Source organism: Gallus gallus, chromosome 7 (assembly GCF_016699485.2).
Source record: "Gallus gallus isolate bGalGal1 chromosome 7, bGalGal1.mat.broiler.GRCg7b, whole genome shotgun sequence".
Classification (NCBI taxonomy): Eukaryota; Metazoa; Chordata; class Aves; order Galliformes; family Phasianidae; genus Gallus; species Gallus gallus.
Window position 1 is genome coordinate 29,589,323 of NC_052538.1, and position 26,080 is coordinate 29,615,402.

The 26,080-nt window shown below is 42.4% G+C and overlaps 1 protein-coding gene across 18 annotated transcripts in view; it reads right to left on the minus strand.

Annotated features, from left to right (window-relative positions):
- NCKAP5 (NCK associated protein 5) overlaps window positions 1–26,080 on the minus strand; it is a 441,589-nt gene that overhangs the window by 187,944 nt on the left and 227,565 nt on the right. For all 18 annotated transcript variants that reach the window (XM_040704243.2, XM_040704245.2, XM_040704244.2 and 15 more), the window contains one exon: window positions 5,674–5,737. In XM_040704243.2, coding sequence (XP_040560177.1) covers window positions 5,674–5,737 — 64 coding nt within the window. The remainder of the gene's footprint in view (window positions 1–5,673; window positions 5,738–26,080) is intronic.

The following is a 26,080-nucleotide window of genomic DNA, read 5'->3' on the forward strand; positions in this document are numbered from 1 at the left end:
ATGATTCCATAGACGTGAGGACCTAGAAGCTAGGAAAGAGAATTTAGCCTTTTGTATCTCATCTTTAACACTCCATTTATTACTAAATACCACCTACTTTTGCAAGACCCAGGCGCTTCTGCAACAGCAGCTCTCCCAGCTGCTCCCACCGCAGCACAGATCCGTCTCACTGACAGCAGCGTGTTGTGCTACCATGCATGAGGACTGGGGCTGAAGCACAAGCACAGCATTGCTGTTCTGGTGTAAGGATGAGGCCCATGGTGCAGATGTGAAAAGGCTCTGAAAAACGCTGACTGTGTTCCCTGTAACAGGGGCTCCGGGATGGGTGATTGATGGGGCAGCATTAGGATCGGTGTCAGTGCTGAGCACACACCTGCAGTGTGGCAGGAGATGGGGTACTGGACAGCACTGGGAGCCATGAGAGGTACAGGCAGCTCTGAGCTGAGAGAGGTGCAGACAAAGTGCCACTTCCCGTAGTCATGGCCTGACTCTATCAATGCACATTTCCAGCCTCCTGCAAAATGGAGTTTTGCCTTTTTATTTCCAATTTCGTTTCATTTCAGCTCAACAAAGTACCATCAGGCAGATCTTCTCTTTCTTCCCACCAAAAAAGAGGAGCTATATTAAAGCTCTACAGTTGAGCAAAAGGAAACAAAATACACAAAAAAGCAGCTCGGTGTGTGGAAAAGTAAAGAACATGGTCAGAATCTCTACTGATTTTAATAAGATTTCAATCAAGTCCTTTTCTGCACCTTAGCACATCCATGTGATGTTCCAGTTCAGCAGCTCACAATGAGAAGAGGAAGCAAGAGAGAGATCTTATCAAGCTGATTACATTAGAAGTTCTGATTCGATCAGGGAGAAAGGCTGGTTTGCATTTGAATCCCAGTGGCTTTGTAACTTTGTAATAGAGGTTGCTATGTATATCTAAAACATTACATTTAAGGAAGTTGTAACCAGCAGAAGTGACTCCATTCCTGGTAATAAGGGGATATCTTGCTGCAGTGAGGTTTTTTTCCTGCCCTTCCCTTTTACTTCACTCTTTATTTAAAAACTTGCAGTCTCCTCTATTTTATAGCAAAAACTGTTTGTAAAGCAAGAATTGTGCTGATCGCATCAGAACTCATTAATATAACTTGTTTTTCCATTATTAGCACCATCTGAGCCTGTTGAAAGCCTTAACCAGGGCTTTAATTTTTCCACAGAGAGCTTTAAATTAATTAGTGGTTTACATGCTAACAAAGAATCTGATACATTCATAAATCAATCTAATGCAGAAGGATTACCAGAGGGTGGAAACCTATTCAGTGGGGACCTCACATTCAGTTAACACGGTGGGTTTTAACAAAAGGGTGCAGGTGTGGAATAGACAGACACCGGGAAGAGCCCATGATAATCACTTTGCATCACTTAAATGCGCAGCGGGACATGGAGTAAATCAGAGCCCAGGGCCCACCCTAAGTGAAAGCCATGGAGATATAAAAGGCACTACCAGCCCACTTTAACCTTCACAGCTAAATTGCCAAAATGGTACAATTTCTTTTGTGTAGGTTACAGGCCACTGAACTAACAGAAGATAGAATAGATTTAAAATACTTGGATGCAGAAGTACAAACAAATGAAGCAACCACGTAGCATGTATGCATACGGAGCAACGGCATAAATAACATATTCAACTATTCTCTGGGTAATTATTAAATGAGTCCAAGTTATGAAAACATCACATAATTGTGTGTACTTACGGTTCACCCCAGATTTTTAATCTAGGTCTCTGCTAACACAGCATTTACCCATCACAAGGACTATGCTGTCTGCTATGGCATCATTTTCCTCATTGTTCCTAACCCGATTCTGTTCACTGTGAACAAAACTTCACAAAGGTGAACAATTTTCCAGGTACTGTTCTGTGTCCTAAAGGCACAAAGTCTGCGACTTGAAAGTGAAGTACAAATGTATGGATTTAAGGACTTTCATGACTGAAATCATATGCACTTTCTGTGATGTTTTGAAACAAACACTTCACCCATTCAAAGCTGCTAATTTTTAATGAAATCTGTCACCACAGACACCTGCACAGTCTCTACTAAATCCAGTATGAAGCGTACAGACATGAAGCAATTGTCTTCCTTTCCTTTACATTAAGGTAAAATATCTTTGAGGAGTCAGAAGAAACTTGACTAAGAAAATTCCCAAAATGCACATTAAAGAACTAAAGGTCAACAAAGAGCCACACAAAAGGTCAACTAAAGGCAACAGAAAGAGCCACACCACAGCTAAGCTTGGTGCTGCTAACACTCCTAGTAGGCTGCCTAGCAGTGGAGCAGATATCCATTTTGATAACAAATAACCATCAATATTTATTGATGGTAGTTCATAAAATGGAGAAAATTGAGCAAATTGTCAGGTATTTACAGTTTAAATGCATTCAGTTCTCCTTATTAAACCAATTTATAAATACATCTTCACTCACTTCTATGTATAATGTATCAGATTTCAACACAACCATAGAGAAAAACTGGCTCTTACAGACTATTCATACACTTTTGATGATGAACATTAGCCTTGAAATGCAATACTTTAATTTATTCTCTTCTTTAGAGTATGTTCTGATATGTATATACTTCCAACAATAATCTAGTCATGAAAAATGTAACCCTGGGACATGTGCAAAAATAAACCTCTAGAGGGAATGCTATGAAGCAGGCTCTCCATGGACAAAGCACGTCCTTAATAGCATATTCAGTAGCATATTCTCCACACGACTTCTTCTGGGAAGGCAACAGTGAAGTTCACCCATACATCTCTCACACTGACCAAACAGGTGGAAGGGTGTGCGGAGCAAAAGTGTGTTGCTCCATTCTCCCATGCAGAAAAAAATGGCACCCACTGAAATTCACTGATACTTGCTGAACATTTTGAGCACTGTGAGGTGGTGGGTGGCGTGCTTCAGCAGTAGCAACAGCAAGGTGAAAGACGAGCCACGTTCTGGATGGTCATACACAGCTGTCTCACCACAAAACGAAGAGCATCTCAATCAGCTCATCTGTGCAAACTGGCTAATAGTGGTGACTATGCTGGGGTGCCCCAGGGCACGACCCTCTGCCTGGCACCCACCAGCCACCACCTCCTGTCACCATTAATGCCCTTCTCCCCCTGAGGCGCTCACAGGACTCCCTTCGCACCAGCCAGCACAGCTCAGAAGGAGGTTGGCCCTCTGCCAGAGGCTCTACGCCCAGAATCCCCCTCCAAAATTCTTCTGTGCACCTTTCATATGTATTTGCCCTGAGAGTGGTCTGTGCTGCAGGCTCCTTGCTCCATGCCCTTGGTTCACAGCATTCACACACTCCATCTTCTGGACCCTTACTGCTTCCACACTGCTCACGGCTAAGTTCATTAATGTTAATTAATGACTGCTGTGTTTCATATTAAAATCACCAGTTCCAAGCCTGAGACACAGACGAGTTTCCATACAATAGCTGCTCCAAAGCAATTGTCTCTATTGGCACACTCTTGCCTCAGCAGTAGCTGCAAGGTAATTGTGGAAATGACCCCTTGGGAAAGAGCAGGAACAGTAATACTTGCCTTGGGGAGAGATAGCACCCCTGTGGAAGCTACCTGTCAGATCGTAGCAGGTTACAACACTGCCTCACAACCAATTACCCAGAATCACCCCGTGGTAGCAGTGCCTGTGATTCCTGATGAACCCCACAGGGCTGCAGGTACCAGAAGTGGAAAGCCCTCAGGAGAAGAAACTACCAGGTAGGTACAACACCCAGACCAGGTGCCTTGGTGCCCGAGGGCATGTCATGGCATCCAGGCATCTGAGAGCTGCTGGACACGGCTCTCACGTTCTGTGCCATCTTCAAGTCCAAAAAGCACATAAGCAAAAGTCATTGAACAGTAAATAAAAGAAATGGTCTTCAAATCATCGTGTCAGGCAGTGACCCCTGCAAAAACATACTTGTTACAACTTCTCTTCCCCTATAAATTACTTCAGGACAGAGACAACCTACAAATTACACTTTTCTACTGAAAACAGGTGTCTCTGGAATCACATATACCAAAAACATCACCAGGTCAAGAAGGTTAATCAATATTGCTTATTTCATGAAGTCTTGAATTGTCTCACTAAGTGTACTTTACATGCAATATGTTATATTAGTTGTATGCCTCCAGGGGAAAAGTAGTTTAAAAAGTTAAAGAAAACCCTTTAAAAATCACAAATGGCTCTTCCCAGATTTTGAAAATTGTTTATACACTGAAGATTAAAACAGAACTGCAAAACCAATACCCAATATTTTCGAGCCCACCTGAGGCAAAATCACCTCTGAAATCAGTAGGAGTTTTATCTCAGCTACAGAGTTCTGGATTACAGCTTAACCTGGCAGCAGTTTGCTTCTAATTTCCCAGAGAACTCCTGCCCCAGCACACACCCGGTTACCTGTGGCCAACCTGACTGTTTAATTCCCCCTCAAGACCTCCTGGTGGCCAAACCAGCCACAGTGCAGACCCAAGGGGGCTGTCTAGGGGCAGTGCTTGCACTGTGCAAACCAGCAGCACCCACCTGAGCAAATCCCACTGCCCTCCTTCCCTGCACTGCTGGCAGACAGACAGAGGCTCCTGTCCTGAGCAGTCCCTGTCAGCCACGCTGATGCTGTTCTGCAGCAGAACCCGGCCATAGTCCCAGCAATCAGCTCACAGCGGGTTCCTCCCAGTAGTCACCTACATTCCTCCAAATCTAATTACAGTGTATTAACCACTAATAATGACTTATGAAATGCACTGACTGGAGGCAGCTGGATTTCTAAGGGCCCTGCATCACACAGAAAATGGAGCGTGCACACCCCACGCCAACCCTCTACAGCTTTTCTCCATCAGGTTTTGGGGAAAAAAGAATTTGGATGAAATTCTTTCACGGACAACTAGGTAGCTCATTCCGATCAACAGCAGTTCCACAAGTGTGTTCAAGGAAACTGAACACAAGAAAAACACAAGGGTTTGAGTTTTGAATCCATCTGTTTTATCCCATGGAAGCCTAAGATATTTTATGCAAAGACAGGGACAAACAAACTTCTTAACAGATGGGAAGAGTTCCTCAGCTATTAAGTAATTAAGAACATTCAGCACATGTTGGCTCCAAAATAATATTGTTTTGAAGAGATAAGACTCCATAAATTGAGAGTGGTGGTTAACCAAAAATCAGCCATTCCATCTTTTGCTCTCAAGCCCAATCTCAAAAGCTGCTGTGTGACAAACAAAGATGTAAAGAGCATTACATGATTTACAAACTAATCAGATTGACTTCTTGAAGTCTTCCATACTTGCATTCTTCCATGTTTCTGAAATTGGCCAAGATTTAACAGACAACTAAATGTACTGCATTTTGATCCAAAATTGCCCTTCTGTGCTTATGGTCTGACTTACTTTGCCTCCCATTCCAGTAAGAAAAACCACCAAGGAAAAGGAAACAGCTTTTCTCTACTGCAGCTTTCCCCACCAAGCCAAGACAGAGCTTTGAGTTTCCTCAGATTTATGAATGCATGGCTGGCAACCCATCATATCCATGACAGCCTTAATACTTGGGTCATCATCTTCAGCAAGACAAAATGTACCTCAGGCCTGAACAGGAGTAGTAAAGTAAGAACTGCAATGCAGACAACTGCCACAGCTTACCATGGTTCCTTCGCTCTTACTCTGCGCAACTTCTCGCTGCAGCCGAGCCACAGACAGCTTCTCCCTACGGAAAGAAAAGCACGTGAATAGCAGTTCATGTCTCACTGAACGCACCATGTCCATGTTATGGTGGCATTTCTGCACATCACACTGGTATTCCTCCTGTCAGAGCATGCTGTCTTTGCCATGTTTCTCTGAAATATCTAACGGCTGTGTTATTGTTTTATTTTGGAGCAGGCCGACAGCACTATAATAAATAAAGTGAATCTAAACATCATTTGCTCCATTCAAATGACAAAGTAGCTCATCATGTGGGCATCATGGAAGCAAACCATGCAAATCAGGCTGTGTGATTTGCTTTGTGTGATTTGCCCACACATCAGCTTCATTCTGCATAGCTAAGAAGTCTGTCTTATCAATAAATGTATGCATAAAAATGAAATTAAAAACACTAACCATGCCACACACACTTTGCAATCAGTTTTCTATTAACCTCTAAGACCATCACCTAAATCTTTGGCTTGATTCATGCAGCAGTTAACTTGGTCTGACTGGAAAGGAAGACTTCAACTGTCTGAAGAACTTAAATGGTTATTTCTGTCTAGCTGAGATCCAGCTCCAGCCCATGCATCCCAGCCTGCTGCTGCTCTTGCCTCTCTCACCTTCCTCAAAGGCCATTTCCATGCTAAAACTGCTAAACCTTCTCTGGTTTAGCTGGAGCAATCTCCACTTACTATTGCAGGGGTTTCAGATTAACACTAGGCACTGGTAACATTGTGCTTGGCAAATTTATGCATCGCTGAAAAAATTAAATATTGGCAAAAGCCACACATGACACAACCACTACCCTGTGCAAGTTGCAGCTGTGTTACTCCAGAACGATATCTAGATGTGCGTGTGAAAAATGGAGTGGTGTTAGTACAGCATCAATAGCCTTACAGCAAATACCATAAAAACAGCTCCTAAAGCACACCTGGAGCACTCCTTCCTCTTCTGTGATACACAGTGCCACAAAGTACAAAACTGGTTCATTCTATTTTAAGGATTTCGTTCTGCTGCTGCAAACAGCTAGCTGCATTTTTGCACTGCTTCAGTGCCCTAATATGCTTTAGTGGAAAAAGTCAGCATGCCCTTTGAGGAGGGGGTTGACGTTTTAATTGCAAAACAAATGCCTGAAGATATTTTATGAGAGGAGATGCCGGGGAAAAAAACAACAACAACAAAACCAACCACAAACCACTCTTCCATGCTCTTCCTGTAAGCAATCCGCATAGATTTATTTAGTCATTCCTCCTGCATGAGGACAACTCCTACTTCTCCCTTTCCCCTTTACCTCTAATAGAGATTTGTTTATATGTTTCTGGAATGCTGTAACTTTTACAAAGCTAATATCCATTTAAGCTCCATCAGCAAAGAGATGACATTTTCCCCACTCTTATGGGGTAAGAGTCAGAAAGGGTCCTTCACAGTTTTCCCAGTGAAGAAGGGCAAAGGTAGGCATTCCCACACAGAGCCTACAACATTCCTGTTATTAGGAACGGAATGAATTTTTACTAGTAAAGAGTGAAAGAAACGAAACCAGATTGCAATCTAGAAGAAAAAACCTGCAACAGGGGATGTGGAAGAGCCATCTGTTGCAAGAGCATCTAAAAATAGTGAATGTCGAGGCAAGCCAGCTCTGTGCTCCCACTTGAGACAGATCCCAGCATGCTTCCTCCCTGCCTGCAGGCAAAGGAGCCGAGCACCCATGCCAGCTCTGAGCAGATGGTGCAAGCAGGGTGCTGAGTGCCTCTGGGCACAGCAAATCCTTAGGCAATTCCATCAAGATCCAGTTGGGATGCATCTGGCCAGAGCAAGGTGCTCCCCACCACTGCTGTGTAAATACGTGCTGTGTAACGGGTGAGAAACGTGGGCAAAGTCCTGCTATGAGCCAACAGCTTTTAACACCAATTTTCAGCAATGGAAGTTTTCGCGTAGGATCATGACAAGGGAGAAGGAGGGCTTTCGCATCCAAGCATCACCAAGCGGCGATGAAGACAGAACCCTTAGCAGCTCTTCTCACCCCGCTTTTCCATGCTGCTACAATTGGATAAGCACTTCTACTATGACAGTGCTGTAGAAATAACAAGCTTTCAGCTGCTTTAGCCTTTCAGATGCTTCCAATGCAAAGGACATTTGACACGCAGCTTCAATGTTAATCTCATTTTTTTAATCTTCGCTTCTAAATAGGAAAAATCAGGAGCACTACTTTGTTGCTGTACAGCTTTATTTATTTTTAATCAAGCATGCTTCATCCCTATAGCATGATTAATTAACGAAGTTAATTAGCAGCTACAGCCAACCTACTAGAAAACAAAATCCTTCTGAGGATTTTAAAAATTAAAACGCTCATTGAGAAGTTCTCGTGTTTGTTTTCAAAAACAGCTAACAAATGATAAAAGGTTTACAAAAATGTTCCTTGAAAGCACAGCTTATGCTCTTAAGATTGAATATATGCATTATAAGTGGCAAAATTCCCAGCCGAGGCCTTTGCAAAGAGATAATTACAGGAGCCAAACAAGGATGCAATTATATCCTTTCCAGATGGAAGCAAGCACACAAGTATTCAGTGTGTGGATGTAAGAAAGATACATTTCAAGTCTCGGCATCACTGGTGGATTTTTCAGTAGCTTGTTCTTCAAAAACAACAGTTTGAGTCCAAGAAAAGCATGAATGTCCCAAGCAGTCGTCCACATTCTAGACTCCCCTCAAACTGAAATTTCTCCTTTTCCCTTTGCTGCTATCGACCAGACTCATTCACACACCAGACAAAAGCTGTATCACGCAGCAATGACAGTTACTCAGCACTCTCGGGTTTCCACTTCAGAACTGTGCATCTCAGACATCTCACAGCCCACAGGAGAACAACAGGAAGATGCAATCACAAACCCCACCTGCCATGTCAGCCTGAACAAACGCTGGTCCAGTTTCTCACTGGTAACTGATACCCTCAGATCAAACAACGCAATAAATGACAAAGTGGATGCACGAAGATCCCTTTTTCTCTTCTTAGCTCTTCATCTTTGTGCTGATACAGCATTGAAGTTCGACTTCCTAAATTTCAGAATAAGATTTTCACGTGCTTTGAAAACCCCATTTCAGCAGCTCTTAGTGCTAACGGTGAAAAAAAAAGAACACATTCAAAACTCTGAAAGAATGCAAAACTTCTCAGTAACATCACCTAAAACTTAACTTAATGCTTCACTGAATCTACGTCACCATGATCCCCTAAGAAGATAATGGTTACACCAGACCCTGACGTTGTCCCTTCCTGCTCTAATCACACATGAGCACACCACATGACAGCACATATTGGCATCTTGCATTTCCAGCACCAACACAGGAAGACTTTTACATGTTTCTATATACTGTAAATTACTGCTCTCCTGAACAGCAAATGAATGAGAACAGAATAGATGACAGTTCCCAAGTAAGAAATTTAATTGCTTTCTTCTTCGCAAAACAAATTGCAGAGTAGGGAAACATTTTCTTCATATTTCATCCTTTGTTGGAAAGCCTCATTCTGCTGGGATTTCCCTTAGAAATGATCGGTTCCACAGAGAAAGATGAACCCTGACTTCTCCTTTCATCCTAGGCGTCTCACTGTTTGCAAGGATGGACCCATGGAAAGCCAAGTTTGAAAACACGCTGTTCGGATTTGTTTTATTTACAGTGCTTATGTCAAATCACAGTGGCCACACTACATCCCAGGGCACTTCTGTGTCTTCTGCAGACCACTTTGGAGCTTCCTCCTCAATGCTAAACCTCTGAGATGCAGAAAGTGAATAAATACTTCATTCACATTGGGGAAAAAAAAAAAAAAAAAAAAGATAGGAGATGATGCAGGAGCAGCCAGGAGCCGCAGTGCTGCAAACAGAATCAGAATTGCAGGGGTTGGAAGGAACCGCTGGGGCTCATCAAGTCCAACTCCCCTGCCCAAGCAGGCTCCCTGCAGCGGGTTGCAGAAGTCATGCTGCTGGAGATGGTGCGTGGAGGATGTTCTTGGTGCTCTATAAAAGTCAGTGCTGTGTTCTTTTTGAGACTGTTGGTTTAGAACGGCAACAGTTCAGCCGGATCTGGCAATAAAAAGTCGTCTTGCAAAGAAATATTAATTGAGAATTTAAGGCTGAGCAAAGTACACATTTTATTTAATTATTTTTGCAATAATTGCAGACAGCGGTTAGTACAAGAGAAGTAGTAATGCTGTCAGGCAGAAGCAGAATAGACAGGCTGAGCCATCAGCAAGGCGCAGGCTCCCATTTATTGCTAATTTACTTCTGAATAAGAGATAAGCACACAGAAAATACCATTTACATTAAACCTCTCTTCCATGGGATGCAATACTTCCAAACCCAGACAAGCCGAACAGGTAGCAGCTTATTCAAAGTGTATTTTCTTAGGAATGATAAGTGAACAGTAGGGGAAAAAAAATACGCACAAGATTTACAGCTGTAGTCTAAAATATAGAGCTGCCATCCCCTGGGGCTCTCACTGATTTCCAGCAGATTTTAGAGTATATGAAATGTGAACCAGAAGTTCAAAGAAGCCCGGTTAGTCAGTCCCAGAAGCACTGAAAGAGGAGACCAAACAACAACCCCCGATGCAGGTCAGGGGGTGCCACAGGGCTGAGCCACAGAAACAGTGCCAAAGCAAGATGTGCAGGGTGCACGTGTTTACCAACGACTTCTGAAGTCCAGGAACATCAGCGGGAGATGGTTAAAGATTTGCTTTACAACCAGCCCAACCATGAACCAGTAAGCTGCAGCAACTGCAGGTAAACAGGCAAGGCAGCTACACCCATACTTAAATGCAATGTTGAGTACGAAGCTCCCAACATCCCAGTGTCAGAAAGCATTAAATACATAGCAGTACAACAATGAAGCCAGAAACACTTCTAGCATAGAATACATCACACTGTAAGTAAGTAAGATGCTGCAAGCACTATGCAACTCCTGCATTCCTCAGAAAGCACTTTGGATTTTAGCAGGGCCAACTTCTGTCCGGCCCCACCCCTGTTTTAATATATCCCCTATGCTACTACAAATAAATCAGCACAGAATCAGCCCTACAAGTTTTTTTGTCACTGAAAGTAATACATTAACTATAAAACCCATCATCTCTCGTCTGTAAACCATATCACGTAATACACAGCAAGAGCTATTTGACAGAATTCAATGGTGTGGACGCAACTCCTGGATTTCTTGACGTGATTGATTTATAAATTTTAAAGTTACATTAACAGCAATACTTGTATTTAATGCTCTATAATTTCTGCCCATAAACTGGGATCCAAGAAGCATACAGAGGGAATTTGTATGATTAGGCAAGCTGCCAAGTTCGCAAAGACTTATCATGGAAAAGCGCAGTGCTCAGACAGATATGGAAATAAAGAGGAAAAGGACCAACAGAAGGCAGTTTGGAATATTAATTTAGCAAGAGAAACTTTAAAACATATGTAGGAAGCGGTTGCATACAGATCTCCATGCATTATTACAAGGACTGCTTGCTCTTTCCAGATCATCGTTTAAATTGTTATGTAAATGAAAGCATCAGTTTAATGAAAGGCCTAAACAAGTCAATTGTATCAAATTTCTCTCTGAGAATTTTTTCACACTACATGGACTGCAGTTATCACTTTTCTATGACTAAACAAACCAGTATCGCCTTTTTTGACAGCAACCTCAAAGTTGCTGCATCATTCTCACAACCTCCACCAGTACTGGTCAGTGCAGAAAGCAAATTTTACAGTTCTCCCTTTCCCACCCTGTGCATTCCTGATGTCCAACACTACGGCACCACTGGGGAACCTGCAGCTGTTGCTCCTCAGCTCAGCGGCTCCTGGTGGTGTCTTTCACCCCATGAGCGTGTAACTTCTTCCTCAGTGTATGGTTGATGGTTAGTTGAGGGAAGCTGTCCTCTTGATAAGGTGGATGCTCTGCTCTTGTGGTTCTGGCTGGGGGACTGGGTACAGTTTGAACTGCTAGATCCTTAAAGCACGTGGATCTCTACATATCTTGTGTTAAATGTTAATTGTTTCAAAAAATAAATGTATGGAAGTCAGAAGATGCCTCCTGACGTATGAAGAACTCTCTGGATCGTGACCCAGACAGATTCAGCTGATTTCCAGTGAAAGAGAAATCCACTTTTTAATAAGCCTGCCCACAAGAAGACCTTGAAAAAAGAACAGCCAAAGAGCAAACAAGGAAAAGATACTTTCTTTTTGCAAAAGACTTGCATGCTGAGTGAACAAATCCCTCAATCACTGGGTGTTCATATATATTTCTCCTCCAGAGATTTGTCACACGTACATGATGTGCTGTGGAAACTCTTTTGAAAGGATATGCATTTCCCTAAAGGATTTTCAATGAGAATTTATTGCTCATTAAAGATTCAGGATTGGCAGCACTTCAGTCTTCAGTTAATGATCGTTGTTTATTAACATAAAATGCATCATGCTCAACAAGACGATAGCTTTCCCAACCCATGCATCAAAGCATGAAACAATTCTCACTGCCTCATCCTATCCCCTGAGGCTCTCTGCAAGGGTGCTAACTGAAATTTACATGATGGCTCTCCCATAGGACGAAGTCAGAACTCGTGTTTCAAATAAGGCTGAAAATCATGGAAACATTTCTTCATAGCTGATACTACTCAGACATAAACTAACAGCAAACTGCAGCCTGCTGCCATCACTTCCAGTGTCTGATCCTTCCACATCAACCTTTTACCAGAATTGGATATTTGTTTAGTGCTAATCCTACTGTTCTTAAATTCCACAATTAACATTCATGCAAAATGCTCCTTCCATGTGCTGTTAGTAAACTACCAGCTTTTGAACCTTAATGTCACTGAATATGCAAAAGAATGATGAAGGCTGTAGAGAACTGAGTCTGCAAACCAGAGATCCCAGCAACCCACCACCAAGCTCTCTCTTGCATTTCTACAGAAATAAAATAGAAGCGAATACATTTCTCCAGGAAAAAAAACCAAACCAAAAGCACAACTGATGAAAACAGGAGTATAAGGCAAAGAAGTGAAATATGCTGACGTTGACAACAAGTCCAGACTCTCAGATCCCACTGCTTTCTCCATAACTAGTTTTCCCTCTGCTAGCATTTCTCTGGCTGGCTGTAAGAAACATTTTTCTCCTAGTTCTCTACAGAGTGTCTCAGTTTTGTCCTTACAAACCAAAGACGATATATTCATTACTGGTTGACCTCTTATCTCTGTTTTCCACTCCCTTGTTCTCATCACAACACATTCCTGGTATTCTGTGAGACCACTTTTTTTTGGAGGGTGGGGGTGCTGTCCAGAGCGATGTGTCTTTAATCCATCCATAAAGCCCACAACATCAGGACTTTTGTTTTTCTTATCAGGTTGCACTTACAAATACCACTTCTCTCTGAGTTTCATTTCTTGCTTGGAAGTAATCTTCCAGCTGTCATCCATGTCCTGTTATAATTGAGCATTGGTATACCTTGGAAAAATCATCTATTTTTTTGCTGGTGGACAAGAAACAAAATTAAAGCAATTTCATTCTGTTTCACTCACTGGATTTCCCTCTCTTGGCTTTGTCCCTGACCGATTGTTCAATACTTCCAAGCACCTTGCTAGTAAATCTACAGTGACCCTCCACTCAAAAGAGAAAATACAATAGAGAATCAAAATTGTTCAAAAAATAATAATCCCTTTCTTTACTCCTTAAACCAGCTTCATTGTTTCTTGTAATTCTAGCATTCTTGGGGGTGCTGAAGGAAATGACATTATTAAGACTCACACACAATGCTCAGTCACACAGGCATGCTGCTGCTGGGCACTGCTTCCACTTGAAGGCCATAGGCAGCCTCAGTGCAACCCATCTTTGCTCCCCTCTGTCAACTCAGCTGAGAGATGAGAGAATATCTTTTCACAGCATTCTACAAGAAAACAAGCAACCTGAACTCGACACATCCTTGAGTAAGGCAGCAGGACAGCACTGCCAACCCCCATAGGTACTACCTGTGGGCAACAAAACCAAGCCCTGGGCACCAGGATTGCACAGCAGCAACACCAACTGCTTTGTACTCAGGAAATCATCAGAATAGGTCAAAATATATACCAAGCCTGGCCACCAGGTACATACTGATGCCTTAGATGTACACATAGACACGTGAATCACAGCTCCCATATTTGTACTTCCAAATTTCCATTCTGTGATACGGTGCATGGAAACCCCACACTGAAGTCTGCAAGGGCCCGACAACAAGTAGCAACTTGGGGGCAGTTAGAACTGCACAAATGCATACAAGACAGCTAATGATGTTCTTTAAAAACACTTTGAAGAAAGAGCCAATGGAAAGATGTAAAAGGCTCCTAAAAGGACCGAAAAATGCTAAGGTCATCTTTTGGATAAATACCTGCTTTCTGTGAGACGTAAAGCAGCCCAATTGTACTTTGGGAGCAACAGGTCGTGATGTGCAGCAGTTGCCCCCCAGCCACGCGCACCCCGCACCAGCAGCTCCTCATCCCTGGCAAACACCGAGCATCAACGCACAGCCTGCAGGGGCCTTCTGCTGGGGCTGCACCACGTGACAGACACAATAAATGAAACAATTCTTTTGTAAGAGCAAAATGCCTGCATAAAAAATACTTGGGACGTGCTGATAGACAATAATTACCACTTAGTTTTTTGATTTCAGGAATGTAATCCTGTTTATTGACTTCAAAGATTGAGCGAGAGGAGGTAATTCAATTTTGTCTGTACATGTCAGTAAACTTCACTGTACCTACTGGCTTTTTGAGAGAAAGGAAAGCAGAGAAGGTAGCAACAGGGAGTTCCTTCTAGTCTTAAAAGAAAACAACCAACAGTACCAGGATGAATGTCCTTGGAGAAACGATAAACTGCTGGACTTGCCGTAGTCCTCCCCCAGGTTTGCCAACGTGTTCTGCTTTGCTTTAAACAAAATAATGTGGTCTCAGCCACATCTCAGCATAGCAGGAAGAGAAAAAAAATAGCATGCTGAAAATCACTTTGAAGTAACCCAACTCGTAACCCAACTCGTGAATTCATATTCTTGCAGCCTTACAGCAATAACATCAGTTACATCCTAATGATATAATTGTTTCTTCTATCATTCTATCCATAAAAGAAGATGAGATAAAGTCAAAGCCAGTGGCCTCTGGCTGATTATGTGTTTTGACAAATTAGATGATTAACTGGAACCTCAAATTCAAGCTTCACTGTCTCAGTAGACCTAAAAGAGGAGAAGAAAAGACTGGCTTTTAAAAGGACACGGATCTACAGGGACCCTCGCCCAGACTGTGCAGAGCTCCTCAAAGGGCAGTATTTGCATTGGATCAAACAGGGGCTGGCACGCACTCAGGCTAATTTTAATACAGAAATTACAGTTGTCACTTTAAATAATGGATGCGGCATATGGTAATATATGCAAAACGCTTTCAAACATGTTCAAGCAGAGATAGAGAAACCAAGTTCTCAGTGACAGTTTTGCCAATGTAACACTTAGTAACAGTGAAAATGAAAACCAGAGCACGTCAGAAGTACTAGCAGAGCAATGAAAGTCCTTTTGTGTATATTTACAGAGCCATTTAGAGTCACACACAGTCAGATCACAGCCTGGGATTGTCTGGGGATGACGCAAGGACAGGGCAGTGCCTGGCACAGCACCCACCTGCGCTACCCACATTGCTTCGGGTGAGCAGGGCTTGCTTCAGTACCAAACCTTTACAAACTGACCTCCTAATGCTAATTAAAAATCTTTATCTGATATGCTCGGGCACTGTCTATCCTTTCAGCTAGGACACGTCAACAAAGGTGGGCTAGAAGTGCAATTTTAAGCTTTTCTAATTACTTATGATGTGGCTGAAAATTATGACAACACGTACTCCTATATCATTTGCAATTAAACATCTGGGAAAAAAATATAATAACATTTTTGTTTAAAACCTGAACCAGGGAAGCAAACACCTCCACAAAACCCCACAGAAATTAAATCCCCTCAGGGAATCTTACACAGTTTTCCCCGAGGAAATCAACAGGATCTGCTCTGTGAACGAGGCCAGCTTCCCAAAGCTCAAACAGCATCAACTTCTGTGGATGTTTAATTTCAGCAAACAAAATAAATAACGTAAAAGATAAGAGTGAACCATGGTTATGATGTGTTAGCATTCAGGCATTTCCAAACAAATACTAAATGTAAACTAATAATGACTTAAATTTCTAACTGTCTGAAGTAGTAACATGGGAACATTTTCAGATGTTCAAATGTCAACCAAATGCTCAGACCAATCTGTATCTCTCCAGTTTCAACTCAAAATAACACTTGGAAAGTAATTTTGAATAGCCATTTGGACGTTTGAATAGAGCTCCCCACCACTTTTTCACAGCAGAAAGATTCCAGTATTTCATCTATGAGGCTGAGTAATAAATTGTGGACTGAAATGACTTATTACAGCCATCACCTCCAGCCAAATACATCACCTTGGGTAGGAAGCAAAATCAAAACCACATACGGTGGTCACATAACACCACCACAAGTATTACCTCATTTACAGAATCAGGAAAAAGCCAGCCTGAAATCAAGGTATTGATTATTTCAACATTTAATCCCCCAGGCAAAAGCCGTACTGACAAATAAATCCAGTAAAGGGCATTTGCTAATTAACTAAGTGAGCCTAATCTTGAATTCAAGTTAATTTGGTATTAGGGATTGTAAAACTAGTACTACACTTAAAGCACTCAAGTAATAAAGACAAACAGTCACTTATGAGACCAGTGATCAACTTTGCAGATAAATTCCACACCCTTACATGCTCATGCCTTTACTTCAGATGAGATCAAGACAGCTGACAGAGAATACATGCGTGGACATTTCGAATATTTGCTGCTTATACCAAAGGCATGCATTTACCTTGCATTCAGAAGATCAGCATGAGGCTGCAATAAGCATCTGCTTTGACATCCAACACCACCAATAGCTGGCAGTGTTCTGGGAGAAAGCCAGCTGAAGCAATATTCCTGATACCCAGGGTTGATCAGCAGATCTTACCAGTGGCTCTTTACAGTAGTTTACAAGAGCACTAAAAAATAGTTAAAGTCCTTTTAAATATAGCTTATGTTATTAATGTTCTTAGTATATATGGGTACTCGGAGCTTTTCCAAACTCAGTGGATCAATATCTAAGGGATGTATGCATTTGCTTTCCTTTCTTAAAGTCCCCAAATCAGAACAGAATAGCTTCTCCTGTTTAATCATGCTGCAAAAGCTATCATATTTTGATACACTCAGATTGCTTCCATGTTGACATATTTTTTCTTTACTAGATACCGTCTTAATTAGTTTTCTGTCATTAGGAGGTTGTCCAAAAGACAAGTGAAGAAATTTTTTTAGTGAAGCAGAAGAAAGCCATATGGTTTTAGATTGCATATTATTTCTTACTATAAAACCCGTACACGTTCATTGCTGGACATCCCATAAAAACAGTTTCCATAGGTCAAAGTGAAAGCTATTACCTAATTTCACATGGAAGCGACACGCTGCGATTCTGTTTGGCACACAGCACCCCTATTTACCCCTTGCTGCACAGCCAGTGAGGATGCACGGCCAATGGTGAAGGCCTTGTGTGCCTATGGCTCTCCATCAGTGCCTCACACTGCCCTCTGGCAAAGTTCTCACCCTGCATCCACACAGTGGCCTAATAGCACGGCTGTACAGCTACTTAATAAACTTCAGGTAACTTCGGTTAGCCTAAGCGTGCATTTTCCCACATCTCAGATGCAAGAAGAGAGAAACTCTCCCAGTACACAGGTCACGTCCAGCAGGTATCTTCCCTCAGTACCACCTTGTGAAACATCATGAAAAACTGCAGCTCATTACAGACAGCATTTCTGTACCCATCTACAGGAACTGCAGCTTCACTTAGAAATCCAGAGCTTCCAATCTTTCAGAACTGTAAATGACAGACATGGAAAACCATTTTCTAGACGGGTACTGCATAATTCCCATTTTCCTCTATATACAGGTCACACCTTACAAGAAGTTTCCAAAGCCATATTTCCTTTAAAAATAGTGGTATTTTTCAGAACACTGCCCACAAAACATTTAACAAAACTCCATCAGTCACTTCTCTTTGTGCAAGGAAAACGATTCTCAGTGAATACACACAAGCACCTCACAGTGCCAAAGGTATTACTGAGGAAAGGCATAATGAGTACCCGAGGAAATCATGCCCACTCTGCCAAGCAGGAAAACACTACAGCCAGGTCTTTAAGAGGCAGACAGCCATGGAGCCAGCAGGGTTGGGCCAAATGCCACAGTTGGAAAGGAAATGCTCTCACTGTCCCAGAGGCAATTGCCCCACTGACCTTTTGCATGTTTTGCTTATACATCTCTTCCCCTACCTCCAGCCACCATCACACTCTGCTGGAGGTTTTCATTTGGGGGTTATAGATCCGTTCCCTCCTGCATGGACGGATTATTTTCCCAGGAGTTTGCCAGCCAAGCCTTGCACATCAGGGACACCAACCTGCAGGGCCATGCCCTCCCCTCCTCAGCCATACCCCAGCTCCCATCCCTCTGTGCCTGTGTTTCATCTATCTCCTCTCTTTTTCTGCTTCTCCAGAGCACCCTGTTTGTTTGTTTGTTTTTCCACTGGTGTTTTTACGTTGCTGAAACCAACAAGTTTTCATCAGTTTTAATGTCCACGCCTCAGCGACGGCTCTCCCCAGCAGATCAGTTTGACCCTGAAGTCACTGCTCATGGTGCAATCAATTGACTCACTGCTGTAAACTGTCCTTAGGCAGAACAGGAGAGGGAAAGCCTGAGGAGTGAGAGCTGGCAGGGAGAAATCACCAGCAGGTAGCAGAGAGCAGAGACTGCTGGGGAACATGGGAACAGCAGCCAGACCCACAACTACAGGGAGAATACACAGCTAGCCCAGCACTTCACACAGACAGCACGAGAAAAGGTGTCATAAACTTAGGGAAACCGTTCCAACATTACAATCTGAGTACTTACACACTTCTGCCCCAGAAACCTGGGGTTCAGGCTGCCAACTGTAATCACCCCCAGCACCACTCCCAGCAGTGCGCCCACAGCTCCGCTGCAGAGCAAAACCACGGCTTCACCCTGCTTGCTTCTTGAAACAGTCTTCTGCTCAAAGCCTATTGCACAACATTCTGCCATAGCGTTTACTGCTCTTTTCATGCACTTCTATATAAGCAGCACAAAAGACAGTTTTTATTTCAAACCAACTTTGGTGAACTTTCCTGACAGGCAGGGTTTTCTTTCTCATTTCATTTTTAAAAGGTATTAAAAATCACAACATCCAACACAAAGCAACAGTGGAAGTCAGTGACAGGCTTGCTTCTTCTCAGAAATAAAGTTGAGCAATTCCAGAATCTTGTCTTTTGAGTGTAGATTGCATTTTGGCCTATCAGATGCTGCAGTAATAGGATTTTGTAAATCTGAAACATGTCCATATCACGTACATAAAGAAATCTCTTGATGTTTTACTTAGTTTAATGCTTTTTTCATCATATATATCCTCCCACACCCCCCTGCTTTCAACAGCTAATAACCACTACATCTGATGAAAATTAATTGACTTGACAGCTTGCATAAAGCCCATAAAGGTCCAAAGGAAAAATGCTGTGACAACAATTTCTTTCTTAGTAGGACTGTAGCCATGGAAACTATCTTTAGAGGCCAACTGGCCTTCATCCCAGCATAACATACAAAAATCAAATGCTACTGTCACTGGGACAGCCAGTGGCACCAGTCTCAATTGTCAACCTTCACAACTTTGCTGCATCGTAGCTAAAGGAAAACATTCATTGATTTTATTAGGAGCAAAGCTGGTATGACACTATAGTAACATTCCAGAGTTAGATAATACAGAGTCTGGAAACCGTGCTCACATTGATAATTATGTGAGTCTGTTACAAAGAAGCTATAAAATGTGTAAAACTAGACAGATACTGAAAATATCACTGTGCAGATTATTCAGTTTCTTACACGGAATATTTTATTAATTACTATGATACAAGCAATTTTGTCTTATCTTCAGGTAAATACAGGCAGCCAAAGAAGAAATCTCTAATCTGATTTAACTCTGTCACATTGTATCAGCTGAAACACCAATCCTTTTGGAAAGGATTTATCTCCTATAGCTTGCTGAACAAAAGCTGTGATTTCTAATATAGCCTGTGCAAAATCATCATTTTGTATGAATGCTGATGGATGATCCCTCAAAAGGTAAGGCAGAACTGAGCCCGAGGTCGTGTGGTAACAGCAGCCACGTGGCAGGAATGGTGCTCCCACACTTCTTGAAGAAGCAGGGCTTTGGTCCACAAAGGTATTCAGAAAGTGAAAAAACATTTTGTTCATTAAGTAACCAGGCTGAATTCAAGGAAGCAGGAGTTACAAATATGTATTTAGTTGCATTGCATATTAAACACCTAAAGAAACAAATTATCATCTTCAACGTACTTCTAATCCAACTGCTCCTCTGCTCGTCTATCCAGACATCAGTGATGGGATATTTGGTAAAAGAATTGCAAAAAAGAGGAATAAAATAGATAAAGAGAAGCTGTCCTGCAGGCAGACAGAAACGTGGTACTGATCTGGATGGGAAGAAGGCACAGACCTCCAACTGCAGAGCAGTGACTCTGTCCTGTGGCGTTGGAGCTCTAAACTAGAAGTATTAATTTGGGAAAGAAGAAGGAGGAGAGGCATGCCATGTTTTGACCCCCGTGGAACTATCAGTAAGCACATGTCTGACTGTAACTGTGGGTTGTGTGTTAAATCTAACGGTAATTCTTATCAATTCACCTGTTATCTTTACATTGATTTATCAACATAAGACTGCAGCAAAACGCAGTAGAACTATTTATTACATGCTTCACACTGAGGCTTGCTCCAACCACTACCAAACAGACCAGGTACACTTCAACTAACTTGGATCTCACTCAAAAATACTTAGTCTGTGCTGGCATCATAAAAAGAGAGATTAACAGAACTAAAAAGACAGACAATAGGGCTTATGTGCCAAAAGCTCGACTTCTTTCTCCATGTTAATCTCTTAAGAGACACCCATGACTGAGAACCTTACCATCTTTAAGCCTATCATAGCTACACCACTGCTGACTGAAGATGTTAAGGAGATTAATCCAGACTCTAATAATATTTATCTAAGCATTGCTATAAATATCTCTCTTAGAAAACCTTTTCCTTGCCATGGGAGAGAGAAGCTCACATCCTGATAGATCCCAGCCTACCCAGCCTTCACTCTAGCACAAATCCACAAGCACCCAACAAAATGCACAATAAACATCCAAGTATCTTTCCACTACTCGGCAAAGTAAATCCTTCAGAGAGCACTGCCATCCTGTTTTATGTGCATTAATGCTACAGTGATGAGTGACACAACAAACTCTTATCAAAAACAATTTCACTAGTTATGCAAAAAATGGACCCTTCCTTTGATGGAAATATCTCCATTCCAGAGAAATGCCAGTAAAACAAAAGATTTCTAAAATGCATTTGCTTTCCCCCAGGTTTACAAGTCCTTGTTCTCCCTCACTGCAATACATGCTGCTGGAGATCCCAGAACCTTCCCCCACTGCTGCTCTCACAGATCATAACATCCGTGCCACAAATCTCAAGCCCTGACAGACTGCTCCACTACAGTCTTTTTATTCCTTAGATTGTCACTTTCCTAGCACCACTTTTCAAATTGAATAGAACATCCCTCTGCAACTAAGTATTTTCTACCTTTAATTAATTTCTCCAAATCTGCTGTTCTCTTTCCAGCTACAGTTTCATCACTTTCCTCCAAGAGGCAGTAAATCAAGATCCAGCAGGGCCGTTTTATTCCTCCTCACCTGTCAAGATGTCATCATGAAGCACATCATCTCAACTCCCAATCCCTTCTTTCATTCACAAGACCTGCCTTGCTCCTCCTCAGGTTTTCATTGCCTGTGGGTACAGTTCCTTGTCATACAGATCTATTACAGTCTTTCCCAGCTTAAAACAACAAGAGAGTCATCATTGGTCCTACTTGACTCCATTTTTTTTCCTCCTTCCTACTGTGGGGTCATTGAACACTGTCTAGACTGCCACCTACACCTCTCATAGCCAAACACCAGGAGTGGGCTTCAGCCCTCTGGGAGGTCAGACTTGTGAGGCTGCACAGACAAGCTCCAAGCTGAGAAACAGCTCCAAGCTCCTCCCTGGGCAACCCTGAACCCCTAAGAACCCTACTCAAACAAGGAGCTCCCCAAACCAAGGGGTCTGAAGTGGGATATCCTGGGATATTTCAGGCCCTTCTGGTCTTCAGAGACAGAGTTCATGGTTACAAGGTAGCAGACACCAGGCTTGTAGGCTCCTGTTAACACTGAGCCATAAGATACAGTGGCAGGCAGTGACAGTCATGGCAGTTCTGATGTAAGCACTCAGATACCTTGGTTTGTTAAAGTGAGACCTTGTGAATGAAATTTGGATTTCAAAAGAAATCACTGACCAACTTCTTATTTTTCCTTATACAATGTAGTTTTTCTCTCTGACCTTTGAGCAGATGTTCTTACTATCATATTTTAATCCACTATGTGCATTTTCACTGGTAACTTAATGTCCTCTTAGGCGAAAGCTTGCCTTGCATCAAGACATAAAGCCACATCACCGATCACGGAGTAGCTTTCCTCCTGAAGAAACTGTGCTCCTGGATGACATCTGGAGCACCCGAGAGGAATACAGAAACAACGTTGTAAATTGCTCAAAAACTGTTAGGTACAATTCCCATTAACAGCCATAGGAGTGATTATGACTCAATCTCATTTTCAGCAGCCACCAGGAACTACTTTATTGCCAATGCAAAGAAAGCCAAGAGTTACCACATGTTGAGTATGGCTCAACTGGTAGCTCTGGACTTTACCCAAAGGCAACAGGAAGATGACTTTATTATACTGCCTTGGCCTACATTCTCTGCTTATTGCATGGCACACAGTTACTTGCTCACTAATGACACAGCCATCCTTCAAGCTGCAGCAAGTTAGTGGGGTCATCACCCTACAAAGTAAAATTCAGCTTCTATATCTGATTCTTGCAACATATGCTGGAACACAGGTGTACACAGAGGGCAGAGATGAGGCATGCAGGCAGTTAATACAAAAAAAAAGAAAGAGGGGGGGAAATTATAGCAAAGGAAATCAGAATTATCATTCTGAAGTCTTGAAGCATCTTCAGAACAAAAGTCACTCACAATAAGAACCAGTACACAGGTAACTTCCTTGGTAGCAAGTATACAGTGGGACAAAGATTTTAGCTTCCTGAAGTAGGTTAGAGCAACAACATGGGCAAACCTTGGCACAGAGAAGCCTTAAGGATTCAAGTGAATGCAATAAGAGAACAGCTGCATTATCTATTTCGAACAACACATACCACCAGGAGCCAAGAGCCTATTTAAAGGGAGTTATACACAATGCAAGGAAAGTTATTAGAAAATGGAACAAAGATGTATATGGAAAGCAACTGGTAAATGGTTGGCTCAGAACAGTCATAACAGTACAGACTTAAGGGAGATCCTAAGATGAGAGATGGGGAGAAAGAGAGAGTGCTTCTTTTTGTTCTTTTACTACACGCAGCAGCAGTGAAAAATTGGTTTCTATGATACATCAAACCTTTTTCCATACCTTGTTTTTGCCCTCCTTACTTGCATTTTGATTATTCTCAGGAATAATTTATGTTTCAGATGTGAATTGTCTGTGCGTACAGCACAGCAAGAGAGGCAGAAGTATTTGACTCTCCTTTATGAGCCATTAGTTTCCATACTGTAGAACTGCACTCCTTCTGAAAAAAACAACAAAACCAAGAACTACACGACTTCCCATTTTCATTTCAAGGGAGAAGAATAGAAGAGAAATCAGTTCCCAAAGAAGTAGAGAACTGCAGGGTCTCTGGCTTTTAGAAGAATTCTGCATATCAAGTCTTGCTGGCAGAACACCCAGTCTTTATGTTTAAATCATCTGAATACATTAAAAATATGTTTAAAAAAAAAAAAAAGAAGAAGAAGAAGAAGAAAAGAATTTGCCTGATTATTATTATTTTTAATTCTATCCCCATCAGCTTAGGCCTGTGTCCATTATCTAATATCCTAATTCTACCTAATTCTTTGGTCTAGGAGTTTCCATTACCCAATTTAAATGAGAGCTAAATATCAAAGAGCTAGAAACAATAAACAGTATTTTGCTGCATTAATCCCTCCAGACCTTCTTCATAATAGAAACACAAACCTCAAACCTACCAGGCTCCTGGCTGACTTTCCATACAAGCACTATTACAATTGCAGCTCCACTGTCTGATCCTGAGCAGTGCCAATTCCACATCAGTGCTCTGACAATCCCAGCATCACACAGTGCAGCACAGGTGGAAGAAGTGACCCCAAACCTTGGTGGACACACAAACCAAAAGCAGAAACAAAATTCATGCTGCTTAAACGCCAGTCCCAAGCCAGCTCCATCACCCAGTGTTACTGCATTTTAACTAAATAACCAAACTAATCACAACTACCTACCATAATTCTTGAGAACAAAGCAGAAGAGGCCTTTTTTTTTTTTTTAAGCTCTTCCACCATTTAGTGCAGCACATGTTTACAAGCACTAACCCTGCAAACACCTACACACGTTCGTCTTCACACCCAGAATCACCCCTGTACTTCAATGCTGCAACCCTGAGGTTAAGCAGGTGGCTAACTGGTTGCAAAATCGGGGTCTTAAAAGGAAAACTAATCAGTGTGATAAGTGGATTTATACACAACACCTGGCTTCTGCTGCTGAGCATCTCTGGCACTGAGCAGGGGATTATCTGTTAGAGTCAACAGTGGCACAGCTGCAACACTCAGCAAGAGCTGTAACGAACACAACCTGGCACAGGAGTGCAGAAGTAACCACGACACAGCTACTACAGAAAGGGGGGTTCTTTGCTTCAGAAAGAAAGAAAGAATCAACAAATGCCTACTTAAACATAAATGCTTGTCAATAAGTGAGAGCTACGTCAATTAACAGCAAAACAGATGAGAAAAACGGAGGCAGGAATGATTTTCTGAGGACGCACTCCAAAAACAAGAAGAGAGCAGACTGAATGTACACGAAGTACAACTGATGGTAGTCCTGAGCTAAAGGACATAAAGTTCCTATGAGCAAACTGAATATGAGCTGCTGAAACCATCCACAAGTTGTGGTCTTTCTCATTTTCCTCTGCTCTGCTCTGAACATCTGATCCACCCGTAATTGTCAGCGCACACTGAGCCAGGCGCAGGGCAGCCATATGCTTCACTTTGAGCACGTAAATTGCATGGCATGGCACGGATGGAGCTGCTCCGTGCACATGGCTCACTGAGGGCTGCCAGTGTTTGGCAGAGCGGGGACACGGCAGCGCTGCAGGTCTGCAGTCGAGCAGTAAGACAGCAGAGCTGGGCTCCTGGAATGCACCCTGCAACCAAGTGCTGGAAGTGCTTCACCTTGGAAGACTTTAGGTTTTATTAAGGTGCTTTTAAAGCAATTGCCATCTAATGACATACTTTTTCATACCACTTCCACGCATGGCACAGTCATTTTCACATTTTAAAAGAACACATAAATCTGCAGCAGGAGGGACCTGATGACATTTATACTCTTGTGCTGGCAAGCCTACCTACTGCCAGTGGCACCGCCGCCCCGATCGCTGGCAGATGGCAGTGAGGCTGGGCAGGGAGCTGGTCACTTCATCCTGACAGGCAACTCTGCGCTTGGCTTACACAATTTGTTTCCTCTGTTAACAAGGAATGGAAAAACGTTCCCAGCGTTCAAGGGCAAAAGTAGTATTTTTGGTCCACCATTAACCAGCATCAAAAAACATAGGAAAAAACCCAATTCCTCAGAGTTCTGATTGTTGCACAGTTATTCCCCAACTGCATTTAAAAACCCAGCCTGTCAATTCCAGCATTTCAGTGCCATTTTTTATTGACCTACTAACCTGTAACTCTGGGAAGCCTGGAGCTAAGAATGCAATAATGGCTGGCAAACACGAGTCTCCAAACAGAGTGTAATAACCTTAAGTAAACCGCTGCCAAGCAAAAGTCCTGCAGATCAAACAGTTCCCACGCAGCCCTGCGCTATTAACTGGCGAAACAGCCCCACGGTATCTCCATGGCCATGCACAATAACTGAGCCCCGCGCTTCTGTTTACTTACACAGCTTATCTGCAACCCCATAATGTACACAGCTGACCTCCCGATGTAAATCACTTGTCTATTTAATGGTACTTCACTTGCTCAAAACTTTTCTGATGATAAACAAGGGTTTTGGCCAAAACAGCCATTTTGAAGACAAGCAG